The 15,867-nt window shown below is 40.4% G+C and overlaps 1 protein-coding gene across 1 annotated transcript; it reads right to left on the bottom strand.

Annotated features, from left to right (window-relative positions):
- Positions 1 to 1,200: 1,200 nt before the first annotated feature.
- LOC140244726 (F-box/LRR-repeat protein 6-like) lies at positions 1,201 to 8,913 on the bottom strand. Its single transcript, XM_072324340.1, has 10 exons — positions 8,672 to 8,913; positions 7,943 to 8,329; positions 7,268 to 7,460; positions 6,574 to 6,705; positions 5,730 to 5,852; positions 4,384 to 4,548; positions 3,456 to 3,647; positions 2,372 to 2,455; positions 1,907 to 2,052; positions 1,201 to 1,443 (listed from the first exon to the last, which is right to left on the bottom strand). The coding sequence occupies exons 1-10, from the start codon at positions 8,848 to 8,850 to the stop codon at positions 1,317 to 1,319; spliced, it is 1,728 nt and encodes a 575-aa protein (XP_072180441.1). The 5' UTR covers positions 8,851 to 8,913; the 3' UTR covers positions 1,201 to 1,316.
- Between the last annotated feature and the right edge of the window lie 6,954 nt (positions 8,914 to 15,867).

The raw sequence follows: 15,867 nt of genomic DNA on the forward strand, positions 1-15,867 counted from the left end.
GAAGGGTCAGAGGAAGCTTGGTCGGAGGAAGGTTGGAGGAAAGGTCAGAGTAGTGCTCGTCTGAACAAGGTTGTGGTAACTTCCTCGGGTCGGGGGAACTTACCACGACTTCTTACTCTGACCAAGAAACTGAATTTTTTCAGGAGCATCTCACTACCACAACAAGATTGGAGAAGACAAATGCCACTGGTAAATAATGTGGGGCAAACTAGGGGGAAAACGAGACAAAGGCTTTGCTAGCTGTGTGGTGAGAGCCTGAAATACAGGCCAAAATAGAGGAAAAATCAACAATATGGAAGGAAGTATAGGAAGATATGGCAGTGAGGCTGCACAACTTGGGATTTCCGGCAAGGACGGCCAATCAGATATACGTAAAAAGTGAAAGAGCTGAAAAAAATTATAAGGCGGCGCATGATGGTATGGGGAGAACAGGGGCTACCATGTCCAGAAGTTACACCAACCCTCCACGGTGATCCCCGTGAAGACAGTAGTAAATTGGTCGGAGTTTCTTCCCACGACCATTGTGTGGACATAAGGTTGTAGTAAGATAAGTGTCAATTGGAATTTTAATTGCTGCGCCATAAAATCTTACTCCGATTAGAAATACATCTGAACATGGCTGTAGATATGTTGATCAATGCAGGGATGTTCACACAGGCATCTCTCCTTTACTGTCCAATTTGTTTAGACATTTTTAGGAAAAGTTTTAAAACGGTCCAGCGGACATTTTGTTTTTGGAGGGGAAGGGATGGAGTACCACAGAATTGCCCCCCCCCCCCCACCTATTTTCTTTTTTTTTTTCTTCTTTTTTTTTGGGGGGGGGGAGGGGTTACTATATTGTCCTTCTCTGTTCAAATGGCAATCGACAATGGAGGTAAATAGTTATTCATACCTCAAAGAGAGATGCTGCCCCTCCCCATTTGGAGAGTGGCCCAGCCCTCTTCCTGGAAGAGAGATAAGAAAAGCCCAACCAACTTATTAGATGTTGGCTTGGTTCTTCACTCTGTTGTACCATGCACACAAGCTTGACATGGTGTCTCATCTTTTCTTGTCTATTCAGACATGCCCCCCCCCCCCCCCCCCCCCTCCGGGCAGGTGCTACACTTGCATCAAACTAAGCCTAAAACCCTATCACAACCCTAATTCTCAGTCCTTGGATAAAATAGGGCCGGAGCAATTGTCATAGGAGCAAATGTTGTCACAATGGTGTTCATACTACCATTCTCTCCAGACAAGTAATCCATATTCTGGATTAAAAGTGGGGTATGAAAGGGGTACTAGGGGGCCAAACGTGAACCCATCCTCATCTCTTACTGCTACGACAGTTCCTTCCTGAGTTCCCTGAGCTCCTTTCCCTTGTACCATCGTTTGGTGCCACGAGGAAGTGATCGGCAAGACGTCAACTTCAAGCACGTCAGCTTTGAACAGCCTTCAAGGAGTAACCTGTATTTTGAAGAAAAATAAATGCCTAAATGATTTGTTGATATACGAAAATGAATTGTTTATTGAATATTGAATAAATAACACCAAGACTTATAATTTCAAGGCACTGTCAACTTTGGATTATTATGATCTAGTCAAACAGTCTTGGGTTTTCTGTAAAACACAAACAACATTGAATGTGCTGTCTCAAGTTAGTTTCCTCATTTTCCAGATTATACACTTATAAAAGGCATGCACAACATCTCCAAACAAAGTATAAAGTTGGCTGTCTTCCATTTCAATGGCATCTGAACTGATCAGCACCCTGATCAGCACTAGGGTCAAACACACAATCAAGACTTGACCCATGTCAATCAAGTGCCATACCATGAATACAATGAATAGCCTTTGTGGCGTAGTGGATAACACCACAAAACCTTAATCCTGAGGTCCCTGGTTACCACCCCTCCATCCCGCAGCTCACCTGACCGAATCCGGCGATGCATTGGTGCCACTCAGGTCCAGCGTCCTGAGTGCATCGCTGGTGGACAGACTCTGGATGGCAACGTCCAGCGATGCCCCCTGATACGTGTTCCAGGACAAGTCCACCTCCACCAGACTGTGGCTCCACTGCACACAGGAGAATCATCATTATTTCCACCATCATCACTCAACATCGTTATCATCATCGATATCATCAACTTCATCATCATCTTTATCATCAACAACATACAGCACTACTACTACTACTACTACTACAAATAAAGATGATAATAACACGACTAAACAATGACAAATATCCTGCTTGCTAATATAAGTGTAAAAGACAGCAATGAAACATTATGTTTTAATATCATCTTTCAACCAAAGCACTGTCACATTCAGAACCAATTCAAAGCAGAAACATTTTCAGTTGATGGAACAGGCATGTACGTAATTTTTCACGCACCTTAGCAATGATATTCTCCACGCCAGTCTTCAGCAGCGTGCACCTGGCCATGTACAGCTGCTCCAGATTCTCGATGGGCAAGTTCTGCGCAGGAAAACGAAGCCAAATACATGAAATTGGTAAACAGCTTCACACACTTCAGCAAACAACAAAATCTCTAACAAGCCTGATGGTTGCCAGGATACAGGAGCTAGCATTAGTTCTGATTGACATTGCCGCAAGAAAGTGACAGATACTCGCTCAATCAAAAACTAACAATGGGAAAATATCACACAAGTAAATTCATGGAGGCAGGAAGTTGTGGAATGATTAGAACTTTTATGTCAGTGAAACACCTTGTGCTGTAACATTCAAACATTGCTTGCATTTAAAAACCTCGTTATATTGAATTTATAGCTTTGATGAATACATGCAGGCACAGATAATATTATTTAATTGTTCCAAACCTATGTTTCCTTTCTGTCCTACTGTTTTCTTCTTGTTTTCTGATCAGTCTTATTTTTCTTTCTCAGATATTACAATTCTTTCCCATCTACAAGTCTCTTGTGCTTATTTCTTGTTTGTAGTATAATTTGTGTATAGGGAAGGGGTCTTGCTCATGATAAAATTTGTACTTCTTTGTTGCTGACACAGAGTAAGTTGAAGTATCCTTGAAGTATCCTTTGTTTTTGCCTCGACTCCTTGTTAAAAAAAGATAGCACCCCGGTGAATTATATTGCCATCCCTTGTTAACTGATGTAGGTTGTTGGTAAATGAATCAAAAAAACAAGCACACAGGTCAACAACAACAAAAAAAGAACAAGGCTTCTAGCTGAGATAATATTGCACATCAGGTAGAAATATCAATGCTCGCAGACAGTGCAACAAGAGAATTTAACGTAGGTATAAGAATAGCTTGTTCTCTCCTGAACATGGGGGGGGGGGGGGGAATTAATTAGAAAGAGAAGAAAGTACACTTCTTTATTCAAAGTAACATAGATATTCATAATTAAGTTGTGTAAAGATCATATTATATGAGCGCCTTCTGTCGAGTACATCATGTGAGGCAAGGTTCCTGGCCAGACCCGGATGAAATCCCACCCACCTCTACAGCACCGGCTGTGATCAAGGCACATCCCCGAAGGTCCAGAAGCTGGACCTTGGCCGACTTGCGGAGCACGCGAACGAGGAAGTCGTCATTGGTGCCGAGGTTTGTCGGGAGTACCACTTGGCATGCGACGTCGTCGGCCACAGCTAGACTCAGCTCCTTTAAGTGAAGAAAACCTGGCGCTGCTTCCTAAGAAGAAATAGATATTTTAAAAAAAATACACAGATGTAAACAAAGTGGCAAATTAATTTCAAGTTTTAATTGGGTATATGGGTATACGGCCACACAAAAACCACACCCAAAGAAATAGAATATGTAAGCAAACACCTACATAACCTTCATATGAAAAATGATGACTTTCAATTCTCTATATGTCAAGATGGCATACATTTCTCAGTGTCTTACTGTCTTCAGGTCCAATTTGGGTAATGTGGTAACACTGGAAATTCTTCCCACAGCAGCTGTGCAAGTGTCATATTCTTGAAAGTGACTACGCAAAAAAGAAAATTCAAACCAGAAAATTGAATTCATTTTATGGTTTAAACAATAAAAAACTGATGCAACATTTTTTTGGAACTTGTGTCAGGGAATCAAATTTCCATAGAAAATATGTGGTAATGTACTGCCATTAATATATCTGGAGAAGAATCATAGATATGTTAGAACTAGAACTTAAAATATATACTGAGAAATTTAAACAGAGTATCTCTTTTAAGAAACTGTAATGACAAAGAGGCTTCCATTACAGTCATGTGATCTTATGGGGCGCCTATCTAATAAGTTATTATGTAACTACCTGACCTTTCAAAGGTTATGACTTTGCTTAATAAGAGAATGCTTCTTATCAACAAGCCTGAATTCATGGAATCTTCGACTTGTTGATGAGGTGCACTCTCCCGCGAGATCTCTGCAGGCATATCACTACCTTTGTTTTGGCCGATGCATTGGATGCCTGCACCCTCGTTCCAGCCAGTCGCAGAATCTCCAGGAGTGGGCAGCTGGTTTGCATGTGCTCCACGGGAATGGAAAGACACTCCACGGTCACTCTACAGTTGGACATGTCAAGAAGTCGCAGGTTTCCACAGTAAGACTGCAAAGAGAGATCAATAAATCAAGCATAATATTTGAAGCACGATCTTGAATGTGATAGATTATACGTACAACATTTACATGAGGTGTGAGTTTTCTTCAATTCATCGTGTGAAAATGAGAAGGGTGGTAAGTTACCACTAAACCCATAGTGTTTGAGACAACTTACCTAGTAACTCCCTTCTCATTCTCAACCGCTGAATTTGTCAGCCCTCAGCAGAAACTGACTTTGTAAGATCACAACTGCTGATCTACATTTTCAACAAACAAGTCAGAAAAGGGGATCAAGCGGGAATTAAACCTGTCATCTACTGCTTGATGTACTGTTAGATGTACTGCTAGATGTAGATCCGCAGTTGCTATCTTACAAATTTCATTTGTATAGAAAGAAAACAAATTGAAAAAAACTCATTCCTCATATTTTCAGCCCTCTGCTTAATAATCTCTTGCTAACATTATTAGTCTAAGCGTCACAAGCAGAGTAAGTCAAAGATGAGCACATTTTGCTTGAGGGTCTTTTAAGATCTGTGTGTGTGATTATTCCTTGTGAGCCCAGAGAAAGCCATCTAATGATTTATTACATAACCACCTGACCTTCCAAAGATTACGACCTTGCTCAAATATTTGTTGGTTGGCAAAATGTGTTTCATGAAATACCACTTCTACTGAACAAGTTGTTTACATCAACCAGCAAATTGCTAGGTTCACCCACCGGCGGTCAGTGTCAAACGTATAATGAATAAACCTCTTCACATAGAACTCCTGTCATTGACTGATTTTTTTACATCAAATGCTGGCATCAGATTTCAGCAATTCAAAAGCACAGGTTACAAAGATCAGACATGAGTCTCAAGACCCTTGCATTGGGGCTTGCTTTTTGCTTCAGGCTTGACTTCATCCTACGTGACAATGTTCTGAAGAAGAAAGAGGAGGAGGAGGAGGAGGAGGAGGAGAATAGCCTGGACTTAACCATGGCAACCACTTTCAACTACGCATCTCCGCTCCTCGCGTCAAACTGCGCAATGGATCTGTGCAGTGGCAAGGCCTCCAAATCAATTCATGACAGAGTTGATGAGTGCAACAACTCGAGAAACGCGATCCAAAAGGCGTTTGCAAACATGTTTCGACAGTGGGTACTGAAATGCGTTTCAAACATGGGAAAACTGATAAACGCAGCCTTACTTTGATGGAGTTCAGGAGGCTAACTGAGCTGCTGATCGTACATCCCGCCAACTGGAGCTCCTCTATCTTTCCACCTGCCTCCTTCAGGAGATCTCGGATGTTGGGAGAAGACACTAGAGAATTCTGCCATGAGGCAAAAAGAGACCCAAACACAAGTACACTAAAGCTCTGTGTATGTCTGTCATTTTCCATCATGAACAAGCACACATGCACAATTTTACTTTCCATGATATTTACTCAATTTCATTGAAATGATACATGAGACAGTAATTAAAACTATTATTGCTGTCCAGAGTAACAGAATTGCATAACTTGGTCACAATGAACACAAACATTCCCTTTCCTGCATACTTTTTTCACACAGTGGAAGTAGAAATTTAAAATTAAGCATTGAAACACATTTCATTCAGTCAGTCATTCAATCATTTATCAATTTATTCATTCATCTATTTATTCATGCACTGAACAAATCAATTATTTAACTGATTGACAGAAAAATATACATACGTATATCAACACAAGCACATACATCCTATATACATACACACAGACCATACATTAATGTGCCAAGCCCTGTAAGAGGTAATCCACACAATCGAAGGATAAGATTAACACTACTGAAAGGAATGAGTACCCTACGAAGAGAGCAATGAACAAAAGAACCAGGAAACACTGACACACTACAAACATACATGCATACAAAGCTATAAGTGCTCCTGTAAAGTGTGAATTAAAAATGGCCTCAAAGTGGGAGATTTCGAGCCAAAAGTGGAAGAGTTGTAGTCTCTGATTACAGATATGGCAGGGGGATTTGACTGTCATTGTATGACACAGCTAAACTCACCCCTGTGAAGCCCAGATCCAGCTGCCGTAGATCATGGCAGCTATCTTTGATGGCGGCGAGAGATCGGCAGGTCAGCTTGCCACATCCTTGGAGACAGAGGTTGCGAATGTTGGGACACTCCTCAACCAGATTCTGTGCCACACATGGCAAGTCAAGAAAATACAAACAAAAAACTCATGTTTTATATTTTTACAAAACCCTCAAAGGGGTAACATATTGATGAACTTGAGAAATGACTCTTTTACCCTCTTTGCTGAAATTTAATAAAAGCTAAACTAATGCAAATTAAAAAAAGAATAACAAATCACTCAGACAAATCATCTCATTACCTGAACACTGCAAAACTTGCTACATGTTTAGATTCTTAAATTCTTACATTTTATGGTTACTATTTTCTTCAAGTTAAAGGGAAGGGAATGAAATTAGTTTTGGGGAGAGGGGGAGGGTCTTGCAAAAGAAGGCACAAGCTGTTGAGACAATCAACTTTATTGTTATTTCATCTTTTCCACTGTAGATCAACTGTAGAATCAACTTAGACTTGATAATGTTATTACACCAGAGTAATTTTGCAAACTTTCATTATGGAGACTTTTCAGAAAAACTCAATTAATCCGCTCTACAAATAATGGCCAACTGCACCGGAGGTTTGAAGGGCTCTTTCCTGTTTTCAAGTGACTACATGACAATGGCTCACCATTAGGCCACTGTCAGTCAGTTTGGTCCACTGGCCAAGGTTGATAGTGATGAGCTGAGATGAGAAGCGGTTAGCGGTCAGCCACGCCAGCGTGGCATCTGTTGCCTTGATTCGACCATTGTCCAGATTGACATCGCGCCACAGGACAGGCGACCTGGCAGCTTCTCTCCACAGCCGACACACCCTGGAAGCCCTGGGGGAAAATAACAAAGGTAAAAACCAATCAAAGGTAAGCCAGAGGTGAACAGTCAAACAAGAAAAGGAACCTGCTGTTTTGTGTGGGTTTTTTTTTTTTTTTTTTGTATCCAACATGAGATAGAGCTTGAAATATAGATCATGACATTTAAATCATCTATAATAATTATAGAGTCCCATGAACACAGACCATATCATTATCATTATATTATCAGTATCATTATAAGTAGTAGTATCATTACCTTGACACCATCCTCATCCATTAACCTTAGTAACATTGGTATCATACCATGAATATCATTATTATTATTCTCAACAGAACTCATCAAATGTAAGCAAGACACCACTTACAATGCTTTTCCAAAAGACACATACAGCCACCACACTGCCCCTCCCCTCATGCATCACACACACATCCATATATCATCATAAATGAGGATGGCATCCTGCTCAACTCTCTTCCACAGCGACGACACCCACCTGCACAGAAGAGGGACCACTCCCACCTTCCTGACGGCGAACATCAGGATTCTCTGGAGAGCCACGAGTGGCATCCTCTGACCCCAAGGGTCATCCCCGTCAGCCATGCCCGAGGAGGTTCCTGCCTCACCATTGATGCCTCCCCTCTGGAATGACCTTTGTGCTGTCTGTTCCTTTTTTGTCTTACTTCTATTTGACAGTTTAGTCTTTGTCCGAGAAGTTTTCTTGGTCCGTTCACGCTTTGTTGTATCCTTCTTCTTCTTTTTCTTCACAGCAAATTTTGATGGTGACTCTTTGCTCTTCTTGGTTCTTTTATTACTTTTTAGCTTTGTTTTCCTCTTGCGCTTGGTGGAATGTGATGATTTGTGGAAATCCTCACTGTATTCGCTTTGGAATGAAATCAAAACAAGAACAATCATGCTTATTAAATACCAGATAACAATATCATTTGTCTTGAACACTTGAGCAGTGCTGTATTAATTATTCCCATCTCTGCTCTGATGTCACGTTTCCTTCACACTTAATCACTTGTGTGAATGCAAGCCAAAACGAGGCTATCAAGCAAAAATTTTCTAAACAGCATTCTATTTCATTTACTGACCAGCACTATTATGCACAGCTTGCAATATTGAAACAATACCTGGTGCAAAAAGGTAGTCATGTAACTTGTAACCACTGGATGGAAACAGATGTTTCACGCTGGAGTGACTCAGCTAAAATAAAACTCACCTGTCAGAACTTCTGGGCATATCTTCCACCATAGTCTTGAGGGACTTGCCCGGTTCGTAGTCTGAATCGTCGTCGTCATCAGCTTCATCTGGCCATTCATCACCAGCTCGGGGAGTGAAAGAAAAGAGCATGTTTCTGCTCGGGAGGCCAAATATTCCCTTGGGCACGGACCGTGGCATGTTGGCAGTCAGTCAGCAGACCCTGTTGTCTGTCCTAGGTAGAAACACTCTCACTGGCCAACATCAACGATACCGACCGATGCTGCACTGAATATGAAGAAGCAAGTTCATAACAATTAACATATTCCATTAAAATAATGTAGATTTTTATGTAAAAATAAATATGCTTGCATTTTTTCATTATAACTTCATTACCTTCCCCGGATAAAAGTTCCACTACAAACTGTAAAATGTTGAATTCTGCCACATGGGAGTTTCTCGGCAGCTAGCAATAAGTGAGAGTTTCAACAAACACATAAATACGCATGTGGGACTACGACAAAATTTTACGGCAACTATCAACTTATCGAAAAATATGAACGTCTATCATATTACATAAATGTGCCATCAATTATGATATGAAAATTAAGTATATACTCACGATGTGGCTTTTTCTTCATGCAGACTTACTAGATCCGGGCATAAACAAGCACAGGTTCAGAGTTTGCGTGGAAGATGATCTTCGCTCGTGATCTTGAGAAAGCGCAGCGACGAGTGAATATTGCGCAACGCTTGGCAATACGAAGGATCAACATAGGAGGATCCCTGCTGGGATGCGGCGGGCGAGGGGCCTGGGTGGGGGTGGAGGGGAGTGGCGGGATGAGGGGTGAGCTCGAAGCAAAGGCTTTCAAAGATTTATTTATTTATTTATTTATTTATGATCCGAGTATTTTGTTTGTTTGGAGTTTATTATGGAAATGGTAACGGGAAATCTTATAACCCTCCCCCCCCCCCCCTCCCCCCACTTTGGGGATTGTGGATGCCTGGACAGGAAATGTAGGCGCCTGCAAAATGCTTACCCAATCCGGGTGGGAAATGTTCAATCCATGTAAAACAGGTCTACTTCAACGGTGTTACGTAATCTACCAAAGGTCGATGAACTCGATGTCTGAGTATCAATAGGCCTACTGCGCATGAACCTTCACCGTTTTCATTTCCTTGAAACCCCACCACGAACAGATTTTCACCAAACTTGGGGGATAGAATCTGTAAGGTAATAAGATCATTGTTGAAATGACCCCCACTCAGTACAGCCTTCTTGGACTGGGAGGGGGTTGAAGCCTCGGAGTCATGTCCATATCCGGGTTAATACAAAGGTCATCCAAGAGGTTCCATCATTGTTTTGTTTATCAATAGGCCTATGGAATATGGAAACATATAGTCTGTAGCGAAAGTTGTTTAACTGAAAGAAATCAAATACGAGCAAGGACTGCATGAAAATTGTACGTTATCCCTCATTATCCACCACTACCATAGTATATGGTGACGAATAACCGAATACTCTTTTTTTTTCACGTTTTTCTTATAAACCACGCAATAAGACACACAAATACCCTCCGATGTTCTTAAATCATTGAACATAATCATTCTTGTTACCGTATGTTTTCTCGAGATACGTGACATTAGCTCAAACCAGTCGCATAAGTGAACAAAAAAAAATACTAATTCCAAACTTTTCATCTGATGAAACTCGTGGCAGAATATAATTTTGAAATGCATGTATACATCTCACTTTTCGAAGTATATCCTATCCATTTTATGGTTCCGACCTCCAGTTGTTTTTGGACTTGACCAAGCTCTACCCAACACCGTAAACTGTATCGTGTACTCTGAATCACAGGGACTGATTCAAATCGATAGAAGCAGAAACGTCATCTACAATTTCAAGGGCCGAAGAAAGAGAGGAGAGGACTATTACATCGATTCACCTCATCATTCTGTCATGGATACCCATCAGATTACCGTCGTTTTGAATCGTCACCAAGCTACCAAGGCCAATTCAGAGGAGTTTACGTCCAATAGATGAAATTCCCCGTTAATTAAAGCGGGAAAAAAATTGTAAGTTGCATTGTGAATTCAGACACGAGTGAGAAAAGCGGTTCCCACTGGGTAGCGGTGTATTTTGATGGAAATAAAGGACAGTTTTTTCTGTTCATATTGGAATCCGCCCTCATTTTACCATGTTCGCCTGGACAGATTTATGGAGACATTTTCAGAAAAATGGAACTTTAATACAAAGAGGCTTCAGGGAATCTTTTCTACTCTCTGTGGACAATATTGCATATATTGTTTAATCAAAGAATGTGAAGGGGAAACCCTGCGAGATATTGTTAATATATTCGGTAATGTTTTACATTTAAATGATGAAAAAGTTAATTCGTGGTTAAATCGAAAATACAGTTTAGCCTTATGACGCATGATATTGGGTTCACATGCACTCAATAATTGTTTTTCCGTAGTTTTGAAGATCGAGAAGTCAATATTTCACACACTCATACAGTAGACACAGACACAGCACTTATAGCTCTAACTCACATGAGAATGGCTATGGAAACACGTTATGACTCTCATTCATGATTGATTGCATACATCTATTCCTTAGTAAGAGGTTGAATCCATTGCAAAAACTTGTCTCATTCATAAATATGAAGAATACGAAAATATTTTGTGTGTAAAGTGTGCTTGTACTGCGTTTTTAATGAAAGGAGATTGTTGAGCAAAGTGATGTAAATGTAAGTTTATATCGTTGAGTATACTATATACGTAAAACCGTAATAGAATGTGCACATAATCCTTTCACCTCCCTAGTTCATCCATCATTCACTTCAAACCTAATGAAAGAGCTAGTCATTAATCAATGACCATGTCGATATTCTAAGATCGTAATCAGAATATCCACATCGGCTTACTCTCTTTTCACCTCGCTATTTCATGCAACACCCATTCCACTCGTTATGTAAGAACCAACTAATGATGATAACGGGCTCTGTAAATCAATTGTATTGAATGTGATTTTACTCCGTAGGCCTAACCAATAGATATACCAATTGATGTCGTTATCTGTTGTCGTATATTTATAAACACAACAAATTAAAGAATAAAGGTAAAGAGCAGACACGCAGTCATTTATTTCGAATTAAGTACAACCTATACACGAAAAAAAATGTATCTAGCCACTGACCACATTCTAATAATCAATACAGATTACATTAAGCATTGGGGTTTTTTTTTTTCTTTCAAGAGAGTCTTGTGTTTAGCCCATTGCTAATTAATAATGTACAAATGATTCGCATGAACACACACACAATTAGGCCTACATTCTCTAAATATCAGTCATAATTCCAAATCAAAATAAGGCCACACAGCAACAATTTGTAAATACAGATAACGAAAGGAAATGAAATAAAAAAAGCAAATCAATCAATCAATAATTAATAAGATGCTTTCCATTCATTTCATATTTTCGATGCTTTAAATTAATTATGCGGATGCTTCATAATTATATAGAAGACAAAATTTGAAATTATTGTATGTGTTCGTCATAATATTCAGCATAATATGAAGATACTTTATCAGTTTACCCGATGTATTGTCTGACCATTTTAACACTCTTCCGGTCATTATTTTGGTTATTTGTCCTTTCGGTCATTTGATCATTTGCTCGTTTTTGTTACCGTTGTTAGTTATATCCAGCCATAAACATATATAAAATATATAAATCGGGAAACTTTAAGAGGTAACATATGTACATTAATCAGTCTAAATAATAGATTGTCAAAACTATATTTATTTTACAATCAAAATAGCATCAAATATGTTAATCCGTTGAAGATCACACACATTCTCAATTAATAGAACCCCAGTGTAACGGGGTCTAATCCTCAAGGGATTAGAGATATCCCCCAGTATGAGAGGGGTGACTGAAACTATTATCTTCGAGGGAGGGAGGGAGGGGATGGGATTAGAAACTAATCCATTTTTTTACTCTGAGAAAAAAACTTTAAGTTTGTTTTGTTTTTTTAGTTGTTGTTGTTGTTTTTTTTTTTTTTTTTTTTTTTTTTTTTTTGCAGCACCACGTACTCGCGGGGACGCCCAGGCCTTTCCTCTCGATCTGCCCGACTGCTTCCTTCGTCCGCGATGTCCATACGCTTCCACCGTTGTGGGACCTGCGAGTATCCTCTCAGGATTAGTGAGAAATGTGTCATCTCTGCCAGTATGCGCATGAATCGTTCGCTATTATACCTGTGGGAGAACATCCTCGTCGTTCACGGAAAATAATATATTATCGTACATCGAATCGCAAACATTACTCCCATGAATTTATTGAGCGTCCATCTATGACAAGCTGACCCGAAGAAGTCCAACCAATGCTAGGATTGGTTTTCAGTTTCTGTAAAAGATGAGAGGCTCGGTTGACCTTAAGACTTTGGAATGCGTCGAATAATCTACGTTCAAGCGGATCATGCAGGTTCCGTGTGTTCGTGTTCAGTTTCTGTCACAGTCGGTGGTGGGTCGGGGGGAATCGATTTCATTTGTTAGATCACCTAAGTAATCTCCAGTCTCCGGGTCGAAGGGTTCGAGGGAGGGGTTAGTCTTAAAAACAACACTATCGGTATCATAATAGAGCGCCCCTCAACTATAGAATTCCAAGTATTGAATACAGCTTCACTCCAGCCAATGCCGTTGTAAAGCTCGCGATCACTATATTAGTCTTAACATTTTGCTCTATACAAAACCGAAGGCATTATTGTATTGCACTTCCATTTCTTCATATTAAGAACCTTCATGTCATGAACAGTTACAGAATCATCTCCAAAATATCTTAATAGTTCCGCTGATGTTTTGACATAATTATTTCGTTTGTTTGTCATTACCCTTTTCAGCCAGATTGCCCCATGGTGTATTGAGGAGCAGTTTTGAAATTGTACGCATGCCCGGGTTCTTCTCGAGTTTGTTCGGATCAATCTAACGATACTCCTTCATGATCGTGATATTTTTTTAATGTAACTTTTCCTATCGGATTCTGTCTCGACACTGGCTGGATAGCCCGACGACTCTTGCTTTATCTTCATGAAAGTGTCGATGTATTCTGCAAAAAGTTCCCCTTTGCATTCTTGTTTATCGTACTAATTTGTGTATCGATCGAAGTGCCATACTACAGATATTTTGATGTCGTAAAACCCTTTTCTACTATACTTTTCCCCTCTTCTGACACCCATACCCCCCCCCCCCCCCCCACTGACCAATGAGATCACTCACTCGTTGCTAGGGGCGGAGTCTATCTGCGGCGCTAAACAATGCTAAACCCAAATCTTCGGACATCTCGCGATCCTCGTGCGTGCATCGATAAATTCATGAACCCCGTGCATGCAGCACATAGTGGGAAGGTGAGTTTGCCTGAGGACCTCTAGGGGAGGACTGGGTGGTACAAATCACTGGGAGGAGTTATTTCACACTGGATCAGACCGAATATTTTCTCGAGGGGAGGACAATTTGAGCGGATGATTTTCATAGTCATAATTCATATTCTATTGTCCTACTCAATACCCACATGTTATGACTCCCGAGACGTACAATGTACCTATACTACTCGTGCTCTGGTACACCTCTTAACACTATGTTAAGTAGAGCGTGTATCGCGCTCATTATTATGACAGACGAAATAACGAAAAAAGCCCAGAATCTAAATCGGCACCGCTAAGGACCACGCCCTAAAACCATTATTTATGGGTACTATTACATCCAGAATACCAGTAACAAAAAAAAAGTCACAGTATTCAACAGCGCGATGGTTCCACTTGAATACTGGTTCCATTCGCCTCTCTGCAATTCAAGGTGAGTACGAGCTCTACGATGACAGAACGAGGAGAGTATTGATTACGAACATGACGAATATATTCGAGGCTCGTTCACGGATTCGTAGACGATGAACGTGAGGATGATGCCGTTGATGGCATAGACAAGGCACACCAAAACAGCCTTGCTTATCGCGGTAAGGGATGAATCCACCACGTCGGAACCTGTTTATGCATTCAAAAATACAACGTAAGAAGGCAATAATAGCGCCTTCTAAATAGGCCTACATTCAATTGACGATAGTACAAAGCAGTGTTTAGGTATTATTTTTGAAAATATTCCTTGATGGAAGTATAGTATTCAATTACACACCATGACAAGATGATCGTAAAATCTAGATAATTTTAACGAATAAAATCAAACGGAACGAAAAAAGAAATCAGGTTCAATCAAAATCGGATAAGATGCCACAAAGCAAGTGGAATTGTATAGTTCTTCAAACGTTTTTATTTTGACGCAACCACTAATGTTATGAACACACAACCCTCCTATTGGCTTATATACCTATACACAGAATAATCTTGAAATTAACTCGTTTATTCACTATTGATATTGTCGCAATGCCCTCAAAGAATCACCATCGATTAGTGCGAAAGACGCACTTTTTAAATTTCTGTAGTCAAAAAGCGAATAAAATTATAGAATATTTAGTGATGATTAACTGTGCTTTGTCATTGGTATCCATGATCTGCTATGGTCACAAGTCAGAGCGGCGAACAGCCGATTTGTAGCCTGCTCGGTCGCCGTTGAAATTGAGGCACCGCCTAATACCCCCATCTCACTAGACGGCGATTCCGCTACGATCATCGAAAATCGACAAAGCGCGGCGGATCGTGGCTTGATCGCTTTAAATCTTCTCCATCGTATCTTGAGCGGTTCAGAAGCTCGGAGGATCGCCACCATCGCCATGGTCGGCGACCTCGCTACGGAAGTTTTGAACATGTCCAAAACTTCCGTAGCGAGGTCGCGACCGATAGCCGTGGTTTTAGAGCGTATCGCCATCGCCTCACGAGCGCATTAAAAGCGCCACATTCGTAACTTTGAAGGGGTAGCATCGCGCAAAGCGTAACTCAAGCGCATCAAAAGCGGCTCCCATCGCCCATGAAAATTATCACTTGTACAGTATTTCGTAACAGGAACCAACCATGAACGATAGAAAGTGATGCACAGACCAAGAAGGTGGACATGGAGAAAAAACGTATAAAATTCATTTTTCCACGTACACTCGGTACGAATCTGTTCTGTTTATTAAATTGTTTGTTTGTCATATACCATTGCAAGACAATGAAAGTAATTAAGCTGTAATCTTTTCAAATATAAGTTTATAAAACTGTCTCATCG

The sequence above is a fragment of the Diadema setosum genome, chromosome 21 (genome assembly GCF_964275005.1).
Source record: "Diadema setosum chromosome 21, eeDiaSeto1, whole genome shotgun sequence".
Taxonomy (NCBI): domain Eukaryota; kingdom Metazoa; phylum Echinodermata; class Echinoidea; order Diadematoida; family Diadematidae; genus Diadema; species Diadema setosum.

Bases quoted from the DNA above. Each gene is read 5' to 3' on its own strand.
- LOC140244726 (XM_072324340.1), bottom strand. From the start codon at position 8,850: ATGCCACGGTCCGTGCCCAAGGGAATATTTGGCCTCCCGAGCAGAAAC. The intron at 6,706-7,267 runs GTGAGCCATTGT...TGTGTGGCACAG, and splicing joins TGACTGACAGTGGCCTAATG to AATCTGGTTGAGGAGTGTCC. The intron at 2,053-2,371 runs GTGCGTGAAAAA...TCCTGTGTGCAG, and splicing joins TGGAGAATATCATTGCTAAG to TGGAGCCACAGTCTGGTGGA.